General features: G+C 38.3%; 1 protein-coding gene across 1 annotated transcript; it reads right to left on the bottom strand.

Annotated features, from left to right (window-relative positions):
• Positions 1-1,261: 1,261 nt before the first annotated feature.
• On the bottom strand, positions 1,262-5,795 carry LOC115453479. The gene is made up of 6 exons (XM_030182174.2): positions 5,486-5,795; positions 4,651-5,022; positions 4,301-4,398; positions 3,789-4,000; positions 3,141-3,363; positions 1,262-1,502 (listed from the first exon to the last, which is right to left on the bottom strand). The coding sequence occupies exons 1-6, from the start codon at positions 5,619-5,621 to the stop codon at positions 1,302-1,304; spliced, it is 1,242 nt and encodes a 413-aa protein (XP_030038034.1). The 5' UTR covers positions 5,622-5,795; the 3' UTR covers positions 1,262-1,301.
• Positions 5,796-13,857: the final 8,062 nt, after the last annotated feature.

Raw genomic sequence — 13,857 nt, 5'->3', positions numbered from 1 at the left:
ACCGTGTTTGAACTGAAAAAATCTTTTTGTGTTGGATAGCCCTTTGTTCCTGGAGTGCTATAGGCTATATATCATCACGCTATGACCAATCGGAGCGGAGCAGTAATGAAACATGTTGCAAAAACGGGGAAAAATTATTAGTTTTGAGAGCTTCCGTTGCGTGCGCTGCGTAAACGATTAAAGTTATGCAACAAAGATTTATGACGGGATTATTCCTCTTAAAAAGTTCTAAAAAAAATATTATAAAACAAAGTCCCCCGCTGCATCTGTCTGCCTGAACGTGTTAAACTCAAAAACTACCCAACGTATTAAGATGAAATTTGGTATGGAGACAGTTTGAGACCCTGGGAAGAACATAGGCTCCCGGGAAACTACTACTTTTATAACGGAAAACTTTAGCCTGAAAATCTTTATAACGCGGGCGGAGCCGCGGGCAAAAGCTAGTATAGAAATAATATAAAAGACCGTATCAAATAAAAATACTATTTGAATTATTTTTGGTTTGAACTAAGGGGATTTAATGATCTCACAATTGGCTGTAAAATTAAACAATTCATGTTATTGATTAATAAAAAATTGCTGTATTAGAAAGAATTTTGTCAGTGGGTCACTTTTTGACCCGAACTATTTCCATGAGTCTCGTAAGTACTGCACAACTGTAGTTCGTGTAAAGATGATATTCTTGTACCATTACACAGTGATATGATTAGAAATATTAAATGTACTTTAATCTGATGGAGTTTTTGTTCATTATCATCTACATCTCAAACAGTAAGTAAAATAATAAGGTGGACTGAATCTGCGCTAAGTCCGCCTTTACATTTTTTTTAAATAAAGTGTACTAATAAAAATAAATTAATTAATTCCCAGTATTTAATTATCCTAAAACTATCCTTTATGAATCAATTAATATAATATTTGAAACATGGTCCTGGATTAACATCACAAGAACCATCACACATTACGCCTGAAGAGGCAGGCAGAGGCGCAACCACGGCACAGTTTTTTGGCTCTGTGTGCTCCATCCCATGATGTGATAGGAACCTATAACCATATCTGGAACAAATTCCAGACTCAGAGTTTATATTGAACAGAAAATCCCAATATCCCGGGATTTGAAACCCAGGACTCCGAAGTGGCCTCGTACCGCGCACAACACAACTACGCTACCGGAGCAGTCATAATAAGAACAATGTTATAATAGGCTCCGTCACTCATTTTACCGGAGCGTCCATATTTAAAACAATATTACAAAACAAAGTTTACAATTAATACACTAATATACTTTATTTGCCTTTGCCCTACTTCTTCTTGCCTTTGCCCTTGCCCTTGGTGTCCGGTTCGGGCTCCGGCTCGGGCTCGGGCGGCGGCGGAGGCCAGTACTTATCGAAGAACGCGTCATCAGCCGCAAACACCAAGGGCAGGATCTGATTGCGACGGTTCCATTCTTCCCGTTCTTTTTCTTCTAATTCTTCTAACTCGCGTTCTTCTTTCGCTTTTAACTGTGGGAGTAAATGAGATCTTAAATTATTTGGAAACATTGTTTATTTAACTTGAACTCTAGTGCTTGTGTTAGAATAAATGGAGCCTACACTAACTGGTTTCGCATTAATAAGGGTGTGAGACAGGGATGTGTAGCGTCTCCATGGCTGTTCAACCTATTCATGGATAGCTATCTAAAGGATATAAAAGAGAGTGAGTAAGGGCTGAGGATGAATGAGTTGTCACTCAATTGTTTGCTCTACGCTGATCAAGTAATTCTTGCTTCATCGGCGGAAGAGTTGCAAAAGTTAGTGACAATTATGGATGGTGCTTTTGGGAGAAAGGGTATGAAAGTGAATATTAATAAAACGAAAGTTATGGTGTTTGAAAGGGACGATAGCATGACAGAATGCAACATTATAATCCGTGATGAAAGGCTACAGCAAGTAAGAGAGTTTGTGTATCTGGGTTGTGTTTTTACTAGTGATGGAAGGAATAATAGTGATATAGATAGACGTGTGAGTGCAGGGAATCGGGTGAATGGGGCGCTGCACACTTTTATGGGTAGTTGCAAAGTGTCCAAAAAGGCAAGACTGGCTGTCTATAGAGGAGTGTTATTGCCCACTCTGATGTATGGTAGTGAAAGTTGGGTATGGCAAAAAAGCATGAAAGTAAAATTAAAGCAGTGGAAATGAGAGCGTTAAGAAGTATGTGTGGGGTGACTTTGAATGATAGAGTGCGGAATACTACGGTAATGGATATGTGTGGAGTGACAGAGGATGTAGTTAAAAAATTGAGAAGGGTATGCTAAGGTGGTTTGGGCATTTGAAGAGGATGGATGATAAGAGACTGACAAAGAGGGTTTATAAGGCGAATGTGGATGGAAGAGCCGGTAGGGGTCGACCGCACCGAACCTTCGAATGTCAGATATCTGACATTCTCAGTAAAGGCCAGGTCAAAAGTACCCGGAACCGGAGGGAATGCATGAAAGTATTACTGAAGGTTGAGGAAGCGCGAGAAGTATGCCAGGACCGTGCAAAATGGCAATCTATAATCTCTGCCTACCCCTATGGGATAAAGGCGTGATACTATGTATGTATGTATGTATTATTTAATTTTTACGATGAGAGTTGTTATCAATAAATATAGTGCCTCAAATATGCTGTCTTATAAGGCTGCTAAATTATAAATATATATATATGATCATGGGCCATATTCCGTCTACGGGGGCATATCCGTCTCTTTGCAATTACGTGCGTTGTCTAATAAGCATTCTCAATTCCTGTGGAATATACGGGACATATATCTTAATGTTAGTTATAAATGTTTAGTGCGGATTGGCAAACTTCACATACCCTCAAAATTATTATAGAGAACTTCTCAGGTATACAGGTTTCCCTTAAATGTTTTTCTTCACTGTTATAGCAAAGAATACACATAACTTTAGAAGTCAGAGGTGCGTGCTCTTGGGTTTTTACCCTGCGTATATTCGTCTTAGCAGTCCGTTCCACTCCTAACTAGTTTATCGCTGTTTACCCTTATGCCTATCCAATTGGGGAGACCGCACATTTTCAAGCATGTTGCAGAAAACCTAGTTACAATAATTTGCTCGAAACTACTGCAAAAAATCTAGAAATTTCTAGAACATCGAAACTAGCCTCCATCAAAGCCAAATACTCTTCTGTATCCGCTTCTTTCTTCTTCCCTTTGACTGGCGGCTTTGATTCTTTCTTCGGGGACTTCTCTTTCTTAGGTTTTGCTTTAAGAGGTGCATACAGCCTCTTAGGATTCTGTATCTGATAGGGAGCATCTATCAGCGTATATTCTGGAGTAAAGGTGAATACTGAACGTACCAAGTTATATTGGTAGTCGGTGCTGAATCTGTAACGAAACATCTAAGATAGAATAAGGCACAGTTGGAAAATATAAAACTGTCAAGCTGTTTGATTTTAGGAATATAGTCTTGGCCTTTACAATTAAGTCAGTGACTAGTATAATGGTGAATTAAAAAAGTATTTCCAGTCACCCAGTTTTATTTTAGAAGGTCAGAATTTCATCTTTCTTATGGAGATAAATAGATATCTATTTTACACCACTCATGTGGTGGTTATATAAGTAAATGACAATCACACAAACATACTTATTAACTTAATATAGCACGTGTGACAACAGGCGGTCGTATTGCTAAAACGACCTTTTCCAGACAAAACAAAGGTCTCTGGTATAAACCCTGGGTCCGTTTTGGCGATATATTCGCTAAAACTCATCGCTTTTAAGTACGGGATGACATGAAACACTATGCTTACAGGTCAAAAATGTAATGTATGATCCTGGTCAAATCCCGAAGGCAGCATTCATACGCGGCGCCTTCGAAGGTGACCACGTGTTTGGATTCCGTCGTAGCAGGTCGGGATCCTTGGTCATCAGTCTCCTGGGTTTTGTAGTACACCCCCGCTTCATCCGGGCTTGGTAGACGGTCGTTCTCCGCGACGAATATTGCAGCTGACAGCATGTTGTCCTGTTTTCGAGGTGTTAATTGTTTTGGAAAAATTGGGTTCGAAGGGAGGATTGGTATTTGTTTTTGTAAGGTTTAGAACTAGAAAAAAAAATGGGTAAAGGATATTTTATATTAGATCATATCTTTTGTAGCCGGCTAATAATTTATGGAACAAGAAATTTTATTTGCATTAAAAATATATATTTCAGAATATTTTTAGTAAGTCTACCTATAGTATAAAAATTCTTTGATGTATGAGAGCTTCATAGGACCGTATAATACGTAAAAACTGTCCATTGTTAATATCTGTATCATACTTACTTGAAACCTCTTCAACATTCGTTTCCTATCAGCCGCGTCGAAGTGCTGCATCTCTTTCATCCATTCGCAAAACCACAGTATCAACACTGCTTGAGTGGCTAGAACATAAACATTTATCACATCACGCCTTTATTAGAGGGAGGGAAAGGCAGGCAGGGGAGTATACCCACATTTCGCCACCTATCTTAAGCCCCACGTAATAGGGATTATGCTGTTGCCATTAACTAGGCAAAATTCCAAACTGACATCGAGCAGAAAACCCAACGTTAATACACCAGGAATCGAACCCAAGACCGCCGCATGGCAATTGGTGTACAACAGCTACACTGCGGACTAGTATTATTACTAACGTCGATCCATATCGTCCTCCTGAGCTCTTCGCAGCAAATTCGCCAAAGTGTCCAGAAACCAGAACTCCGCCAAACTGCTTTTATATTTAGTACATCCGACAATCGACGCTAGGGCATCTATATACTTCTGCTGGGCTGTGAAAGCTATCCTAGGTATAGCCGTAGGGTCTATATCAGTCTTGAACTCATCTGGTAACACGTGGATCCGATTCTGCTCCTCTATTTTGCGTATTTTGTCAGGCAATAGCTTTCTGAGCGAAGGCGTTGGGAACACGTCTGGCTGTTCCTCTGGTATTGCTTCTGTCTTCTCCGGTTTTTCTTCTTCTTCGATTATAATTTCTGGAACGGGTTTTTCTTCTTCTTCGCATGGCACTGTTGAAGTTTACAATATTGTAATATATATTATGCGTTGATGGATTGTCAAAGATTTGAGTTTAATAGATAATAATATAATTATGACCTTTTTATTTTAATAAATAAAGTTAAATAATTATTAGATAAGCATTCAGTTACACTTTACGTTTTCGGACTGGTTTGCTTCTTAATCTATACTATTATAGAACGCTGAAGAGTTTGTTTCTTTGTTTGAACGTGCTAATCTCAAGAACTCCTGGTTAAAATTGAAATTTCGATGAGATTAGGTATGGAGATAATTTAATACCCTGGAAAGGACATAAGTTATTTTCTATTCCGGGAAAATATAACTCAAATAATAACTCTTTCACGCGGGCAAACCCACGATCGAAAGTTTTTATTTACAAATTACTTTTTGATCAAAACTGTTACCAATTTATTGAACGTCAAATCCTAGTGTGCGATTCTATAGAAGAGGTACCTTGTTCCTCGCTCTCCCCTGATGTTGTAGAGGACTCAAGCGACTCCGGAGCGGACTTCAAACACTCCAACCCCGACTCCGACAGCAACTTCTGCAGAAGTACTTCGTGAAGATCTTCTATCTTGCGCGAAGTCATTGTAAATACCTACAGCTTAGAATGGAACAAAACTTCTTTGAATATGTCTATAGTAAAAAATTTATCAACATTAGTATTTAATTTTGACAATGACAATCAAAGAGAATTATAATATAATAATGACAATCATATCTGTTATGTGAGCTGTTATGTCTCAAAAGAAACAAAGAGTATGTAAACACTAATATATAAAAGAAGTATTGAAACTTCACTAGTTTTTTTTATTAGTAGTTTTGTTTTCTTAAATCGCACCTATAGAATTACAATGACGCATGTGCAATAAACCGTTTAATCAATTTTATAATCCACATTTGAAAAGTGATATACTGTCGAATGCAACATCGACTTTCGTGTAATTATCGAATTGTAATTCTAAAGGTGCGAAATTATTTTACATAGTTTTATCATCGGCTATATTTTCAGTAAAATTCGTAAGTACACAAATAACCTGTGTTTAAGCTTGCTACTGTGATCTGTTCTTTATAAGTCTGTGATGTGCCCCCATTACTACATTTAGGAAGTTGAGACAGTAAGTATGGAAACTATGAGTTTGATTATATAAAGAGCATTGCATTATATAAAGACGCGGACAAAAGTACGTATTATTTGTCATTTTTATCTGTACAAAAAATTAAGAACTCAGAGTTAAAACTGATTAAGGTGTTATCCCCTTAAACAAATTTATTCGCGAAGATCTACATCACACCCACACTCACACCTTTTATACTCGAAGAGGTAGGCAGAGGCACAACTGCTGGACCAACTTATGTCTGTATTCCGTCCCATGATGTGATAGAGGGCGAGCCTATCGCCATATCGGACACAAATTCCTGACTCGCGGCTGAAATTGAGTAAGTCTCATCACTGCCCGACCCGGGGATCGAACCAAGACATCACCACAGTGGTACCTAAATACAACTACGCCACCGAGATAATCATCTACACCTTCGTTAAACAATTAAAACTTCAATCTTTTTTTTTAATTTAACGTCTAGTTAAAGCGTTGAGTGACGCATTTAGTTGAGACACCTCTACCTACCCTCTTATATGCAAATCAGCAATACATGTTTAAACAACAGCGTGACGCGTAATGACCGGATCAAACAAAGCTGGAATATGTCGGAATTCATTAAAATCACTTAACGGTGCAATAAACGTGACGCGGCCCTAATTGGAACCGCCGAAATGTGAGGGGACCCTAAAATGGAAGGGCTTTACTGATGTGGAACAAGACATGAGAGAGGGGCTTTTGTAAACTAATGTAATAATTATTTATATGGGTATTCTTATCTGTAGCAATCAATGTGGCTGGTGTACTCCTGATGTTTATGTCTTTCCTATTATTATAAGCTTTAATTGCATTTGGTTATTTGGATATTAGCTAGTAATTGATGTATATATCAACCACAAAAGTAGATGAAAACATTATAACCTTTAATCGAAAATGTTTCTTCTTTATCTAAAATAAAGAAAACACTATGAAGTTGATTTTAGTGAAGAAAAAAGCAATTGTAGATACAGACGCAAAAGTTTTAAAGTGAATTTGATTTTCAATTTGATCATTCACTTTTGTTGACTATACCTATCATGCTAGATGGATTCGAATGACATTTGACACATGGATTTAGCATTTGCCAGGAAATTCACGCGAGACGAGTTACGACCAAAAGCTAATTATAATAAAGTAGGTCGGATTGAGATTAGGTGATTAATAAATCAGACATATGTAGCCAGTGTAACTATTGGACATAATGAGACTTAACATCTCATATCTCAGGATGGCGAGCGCAGTGGAATACCAAACTATACCTTGTAATTCAAAGTTTTACATAGTGTTTCTAGTGTTTATGGGCGGTCGTATCGCTTAACATCAGGCGAATGGCAAGCTCGTCTCATCATTCATATCAAAAAAGGCGTTTCACTAATATCAGATTTTAGATGCTTCTCATGATATGGAGCTAGAGAGACATCGGATGAAGGAACCAGATAAAGAAAAGGATGAAAAATAACTATATAAAGGTGGTAGGTACACAGCTATCTTCTGACTTGTCCCACAGCCGAGTGAAGGAGGCTCGGCGCTGCTAGGGCTGGCACTCCGCCTGTCCTAATTACAAGGGATACCAAAACACCACCGATTATGTTGATGTATTCGATCCGGCGTCCGATCGACTACTCACACGAATATAATATACAATTTATAGTAAATAATAAGGGCCCCTATTGCTTCTGTTGGGGCGAATCCGTCTTCTTGCAATAACAGGCGTTCTATTCGAAGGACAGCTTCGATAGCCGTATAGGTTTCCCGCTCTCTCGCCCACCTCTACAACTCCTATAAGCCAGAATTAATAGTGGCACGCAATTTATGAAGCTCGGCGAGTCTCAGGGAAAACTAATATGTCATTTTATCCCGCAACGGAAGTAATCAAATACAAAGATAGGGAGGGGTTGGCCTAGTGTGGATTGGTAGACTTCACACACCCTCAAATTCCTATAGAGAATTTCTCAGATATACAGGTTTCCTCACGATGTTTTCCTTCACCGTTAAAGTAACTGATAACTTATAAAGATTACACACATAATTATTTTAGAAAAATCAGACGTGTGTGCCCTTGAGATTCGAAACCGCGGACATTCGTCTCAGCAGTCCGTTCCACAACCAACTAGGCTATTGCCGCTTTTCGCCAACACAACATATCTGTCACCAAAAAAAAAAAAAATTATGTATCAAACTCATCAGGACGTAGGTCAAACCTGCCCTACATGCACTTCTGCCAACCCTCAAATATCATGAACTTATGATTTTTCGTTACAAAATTGTGGAGCATGCTTATTCGTGTGAATAGGCCGAGTGGCCTCACAGCGCCGAATCGGCCGTACTTAAGCCTTAAGACGCTCGGTCTGTCTAGGATCAAAGTAAGCGCAACTAGGTCAATAAGTCTTGACTGAGGCCGCGATTTCGGCGCTTTATGTCAGGCGGTTTGGGTGGGGAACTGTTCACAATACTTAAGGTGTTCCAGATATATGAGCACTTTTTAATGTTTATTGGGTTTTATATATTTTGATTATTAGTGGAGTATTATGGCATTGTCTTTATTAATGTTGTGCCTAAAAATAATTCATGAATGTCGAATGTTTTTTCAAAATAATCATTGTTTTAGTTTGTGCTTTTATATTGTAGTTTAGTGTGAGTATGGTGTGTGTGAAATTTCTGACTGAAAGTGTGATGTCGGTGCGATGAATTGTTTAAGAGGAATTTTAGTGCCATTAGGGTGTGTAAAATTAAAATTACTTTTTATTAATATTTATTTCATTCGAAACTTACACTTTTTATTTTACATCTAAGTTTCGAGTAACATTGTAATGTTATTTTCAAGAAGATAAATATGTGGTTTCTTTTCATTTAGTAACGCAATTTTAAAATGATCCTGTACACATGCATAATAAATTATAGCGTCTTTCTTTTCTCCTGTTTCTTGGTAAGCAACAATTGTCGACTATGTTAGGTTCCTTGAAATAGAGGTTGAGTCTATTCAGCTATTTACGGGGGACGATTTCAGACTCTGAACGGACAGTGAGTAGAATTCCCAATCTTTGCTTGACCTGGGAATCGAAGAGACCTTAGCACGGCGTAGCGCGTACACTAAACAAGGGTATCATATAATAAGTATACCGAGATGGCCTTCGATACTTACAATATTAAAAATTGTAATCACGAACCGAAATTCTTAAAAATTTTAGCTGTTGTTAAAAATCAAATAGAAACTTCTCGACTTTTACCATCGAATTGAAATTGAAAACCATTGAATCGTCCACTACGTTATCGATGATTTGCCGCTGGATTTTGATAATTTCGACATTCCTATCCATTGGTTCTAAGTAAAAGTTGAATATGTGGTATTTGTAAGCGGGAACAATGACTCGGCGACGGATGCGCCACGTACAGACGGAAATCACGCCCAAACTGATAGCAGTTAGGCGCAGTGCTGACTGGAGGGTGTTTGAACACGTGTCATGATACAAGTTCACTATTACAAGGTTCTATCTTTAATTTTTTGCATAATTTGAATTATATTTATTAAATAATTATATGTATTTTTCAGTAAATATTTTTAATATCACAAAAGATAATTAAAGGGGAAACCATGTATGATTGTTATAATTTGTACCAATATGAAAATTTTAAATATCATTTCTCTATAGGCAAAAATTATTATAGGACTTTGTGTTAATGAGCCAACGATATATTCAATTTACTGTACCTTTCGCTAATAAACGAAATAGAAATAGGTGTTTATGTTGTAGGGAAATAGAGTCTAAAATGCAGGTATGTAGGTTTCCTCGTAATCTTTTCCTCTATGGTTAAAGCAAACGATAATTCACCAAGAATACACACATAAGTTTAGAAAAGCCAGAAGTGTGTACCTTTGAGTTTTGAACCTGCGGACATTCGTCTTGGCAGTCCGTTCCAATCTTAACTAGGCTATCGCCGCTTTTCTGATATAGCATCATCGCGAGCATTGGACCGAGTCCTTAACCCTATGCATTCTAGGGTTAGAGACTCGGTTGCTTTTACTCCCGTTGCTGTAGGCACCGGCATAGCAACAATACCCGCGGTGGCGTTCTTCGACGCATATGAGACGGCCCTGGAGTAGACAGAACACACATCACGTATTTATCTCCAAAGGGGTATGCTGAGGCGCAACCTGGGCACCCACTTATCGCCAAGTGTGTCCCATCCTATGATATTATAGGGGTTGAGCCTATCACCATATCGGACACAAATTCCAGACTCCAGGCTGATACAAAACAGAAAAACCCAAATATCACTGCCCGACCCGGGATTCGAACCCAGGACCTTAGAGCGGTGCCGTATCGCGCATGCAGTATAACTACGCCACCGACGCAAGCCGGCAGTCTAGACAGACATATTCGCTAATTTTAATTCCGGAGAAGTCACTAATACGTTTTTAACTTGATGTAGTTCGAAGTTTTATCCATCAAGGATAGCGTCACTTGTATAGCTGCGCGAACAAAACCTTTATACCAACGACAGTCAATCAAGTCCCTTAAAGCAAGAAACATATGTTGCCGTCAGTGTGCACCGGGATTGTAGAAAAAATCGCATTCGTTCCCGATACGCACTCCGCATAATGTATACAAAGTGTGCTTGTGTGTGTGCACACACGGCAGCTCATTTAATGCGTGCATGGCAAAAATGCAACTCCGCGACTTGGTTAAATATCGGACGGACAGCGGCGGCTGTGGAGCCGTGTTCGGTGTTATTTTTTATTTCAATGACGAGACGAGCTTGCCGTTCGCCTGATGGTAAGCGATACGATCGCCCAAAAACAATAAAAACACCATTCAACACCTTGAATTACAAAATACAAAGTATTGTTTGGTATTACACTGCGCTCGCCATCCTGAGACATGAGATGTTAAGTCTTATTATGTCTAGTAGCTACAATGTTCTTCAAAGCGGAACACAACAGTGACTACACTGCTACTTGGCAGTAGAAATATATTTATGAATTGTTAATGCTAAGAAAATAAGGCTTTTGGAGGTCAATTATGGGTTATAGATATTTATAACACGTAATGACTCTTGGGACATAAATCAGTAATGTCGTTTTAAAAGATAATATGTTTATGACTCACATAAGTCCAATGTTGTCTTAGACCTTCGTCGGATATTTAATGTTTTTATCGTATCACATACCGCTTCAGCAATCCATTCTAGTGTATCCAATCGTAAGTAAATTATAAAACAAAACCTTAAAATTGAACCCAGAACCTCCCAGTTTTAATCCAACACGCATCCATCTCCAATCCTCCATTAACACAACTAAGAAAAAGTTTCAACTCCATCCCCTCCGATATTCCCAACTTCCCCAACTGACGAGGTGAATGAACCCACGAAATGCACGCACACACGCGCGCGCCGCACACAGCGGTCAAGGCAGGACACGTTGCCGTAGGTTGTGCGATGTCAAGTTCAATGACCCCGCACTTAATGTCAACCCACAAAAGTTTAAAGCATTGAGGTGTGCCATTTCCAGTCATTGTACTGGTACTTTCGGACTTTTTGTTTACGTTTGTGATCTTGGAGAGTTTGGTCTTTGCACGTGTTAGATAACAGCCTATTATAATCTTAGTTATGATGCTTTATGCTGCTTTATAGTCTTGATTAGCTAGAAGTGCCTCACAGACACATTTCTCAGTATTCGTCTAAGGTTTTTCGTCTTTAGGATAATTAGAAATGCCGTTTTATTTTAATTGACTTTGGCTCTGAGAAAATTTGTAAGCGATTGATCCAGATTGATTGCAACTAAAAGTTCCTCGTTGATGATAACCACAAGAGTTTTATCTTAAATATTATGGGACGACTATGTGACTGATGTGTACCTATTTATTATTTTTACACACACGCACTCACGCCTTTTCTCTCCGAGGGGTAGGCAGAGACGTAACTGGTACATCAACTTTCCGCTGTGTATTCTGTCCCATGGTGTGATAGGTAGCGAGCCTATCGCCAAATCGAACATAAATACCAGATTCCAGGCTGATACTAAGTAGAAAAATCCAATATCACTTTGCCCGAGACGGGAATCGAACCCGAGACCTCAGCTGCAGACGTACCGTATTACAACGACGTCTCTGAGGCAATTATTATGTTACATCATTTCTAAAGCTTTGTATCTTATAAACTTAACCAGCTTTTGCTCTCTCTGCCCGCGTGTAAGTATATTTCCAGAAGGCACACTGTTCCCATTTTCAAATCTTTTGTAACAATTTTTGTAACCCAGCACTATCATGATTGTAATTTCTATGTTTATTTCTTTCAGATATTAATCCTCATACGAATTAACTTTCTTGCACAGCAGAGAAAAACAGAACTCTAGTTTTCAAGAAATCGTTTCTATTTTGTTTTATTGTTTTAAGCTTCTTTGCGCATAAGTGGATCTCACTCTTATCATCAAGTGCAGTGGGGTCAATATATTGTGCCCGTATAAAAAAATCTCCAGTCGAGCCGGCCTATACCAAACAAAACTGGGTGTAACACGGCTCTACCACACATACTGTTGTGTATACAACAGTGAAGCGAGTAGTTTGCTTGAATGCCTCATTACGACGCACGCCGGATTTGAACCTGCGCCTTTGAACACCCCACGCATTCATTGAATAATTACCATTAGGTTTTTTTACATGTCGCCCCATTATGGGATTTTTGTATGGGATGCTTAAATTAGGAGGTTTATTCTAAACTAAAGTTTAGTATGCGCAATATAATACAAAGATGATATTCATTAATTGTAGCCATTGGGCCAATGTAGCGAATTCGATCAAATTATGTCAAATTGTAAAATTGGTTTGAACTAGTAAGCCAAGACGTGGGCCACTGTGCTCAGAAATGCCCAAATCAGCTGATAGAGCAATAACGTGGCTACAGAACCATTATTATTTAAAACAAGTTATATGTGTCTCATAAGTGAGAGTCCGCCTGGGTAGGTACCGCTGCAATGCCTATTTCTGCCGCAAAGCAATATGTAGTCACTATTATGTTCCGGTTCCAAGAACATTGTAGCCAGTGTACCAACTGGACATAATGAGACTTAACATCTCATGTCTCAGGATGGCGAGCGCAGTGGAATACCAAACAATACTTTGTTATTCACGGTGTTGGATGGTGTTTCTACTGTTTATGGGCGGTCGTATTGCTTACCATCATCTCGTCATTCAAAGCAACAAAAAAAATATTAATGCAAAAAATACAACTGATAATTTTTTTATACCTTTATATTTTTTTTATCTTTAAAACAATGTTAATTTCAAAAATAAAGTTTAAAAATGTAACAGGAACAATTATTCATTAAATATTCGATAGGACATCGATTATGTGTATTTTGTACTAGTTCCCACAGCCTAGCCGTTTCGATTGACCCCAGCACTGTCTGAATTCGCCTTTGAGTATAACTTAGGAACGGTGAAAGTTAGGTTTTCAATGCTTAATGTCAAATCTGTGTATAATACCTTTTATATAATAAAAATAAGCAAATTGGTTGTGTAAAACAGACGGACGGACTCATAAGAGAATTCATCTATACATATTATATATTATTACCTAAATAATATTAGTAACAAACATTATTATTTTTGCCGCTGTACTAATATATAAATTTGCATGCTGTGGTCTCCTATAATTGAAGAGGCACGTCACATTGTTAATTGTACTAAT

The sequence above is a fragment of the Manduca sexta genome, chromosome 18, assembly GCF_014839805.1.
Source record: "Manduca sexta isolate Smith_Timp_Sample1 chromosome 18, JHU_Msex_v1.0, whole genome shotgun sequence".
In the NCBI taxonomy this organism is placed as follows: Eukaryota; Metazoa; Arthropoda; class Insecta; order Lepidoptera; family Sphingidae; genus Manduca; species Manduca sexta.
The sequence above is the reverse complement of the archived record's forward strand: the minus strand, read 5'-3'. Positions and strand labels throughout refer to the sequence as shown.

What these genes read in the sequence shown, in the direction of transcription:
- LOC115453479 (XM_030182174.2), bottom strand. Translation starts at nt 5,621, where the DNA reads ATGACTTCGCGCAAGATAGAAGATCTTCACGAAGTACTTCTGCAGAAG. An exon ending in GGAGGACGATATGGATCGAC is followed by an intron (nt 4,399 to 4,650) that starts GTTAGTAATAAT and finishes TTTATGTTCTAG; the next exon opens with CCACTCAAGCAGTGTTGATA. An exon ending in ATACATTACATTTTTGACCT is followed by an intron (nt 3,364 to 3,788) that starts GTAAGCATAGTG and finishes GTTTCGTTACAG; the next exon opens with ATTCAGCACCGACTACCAAT.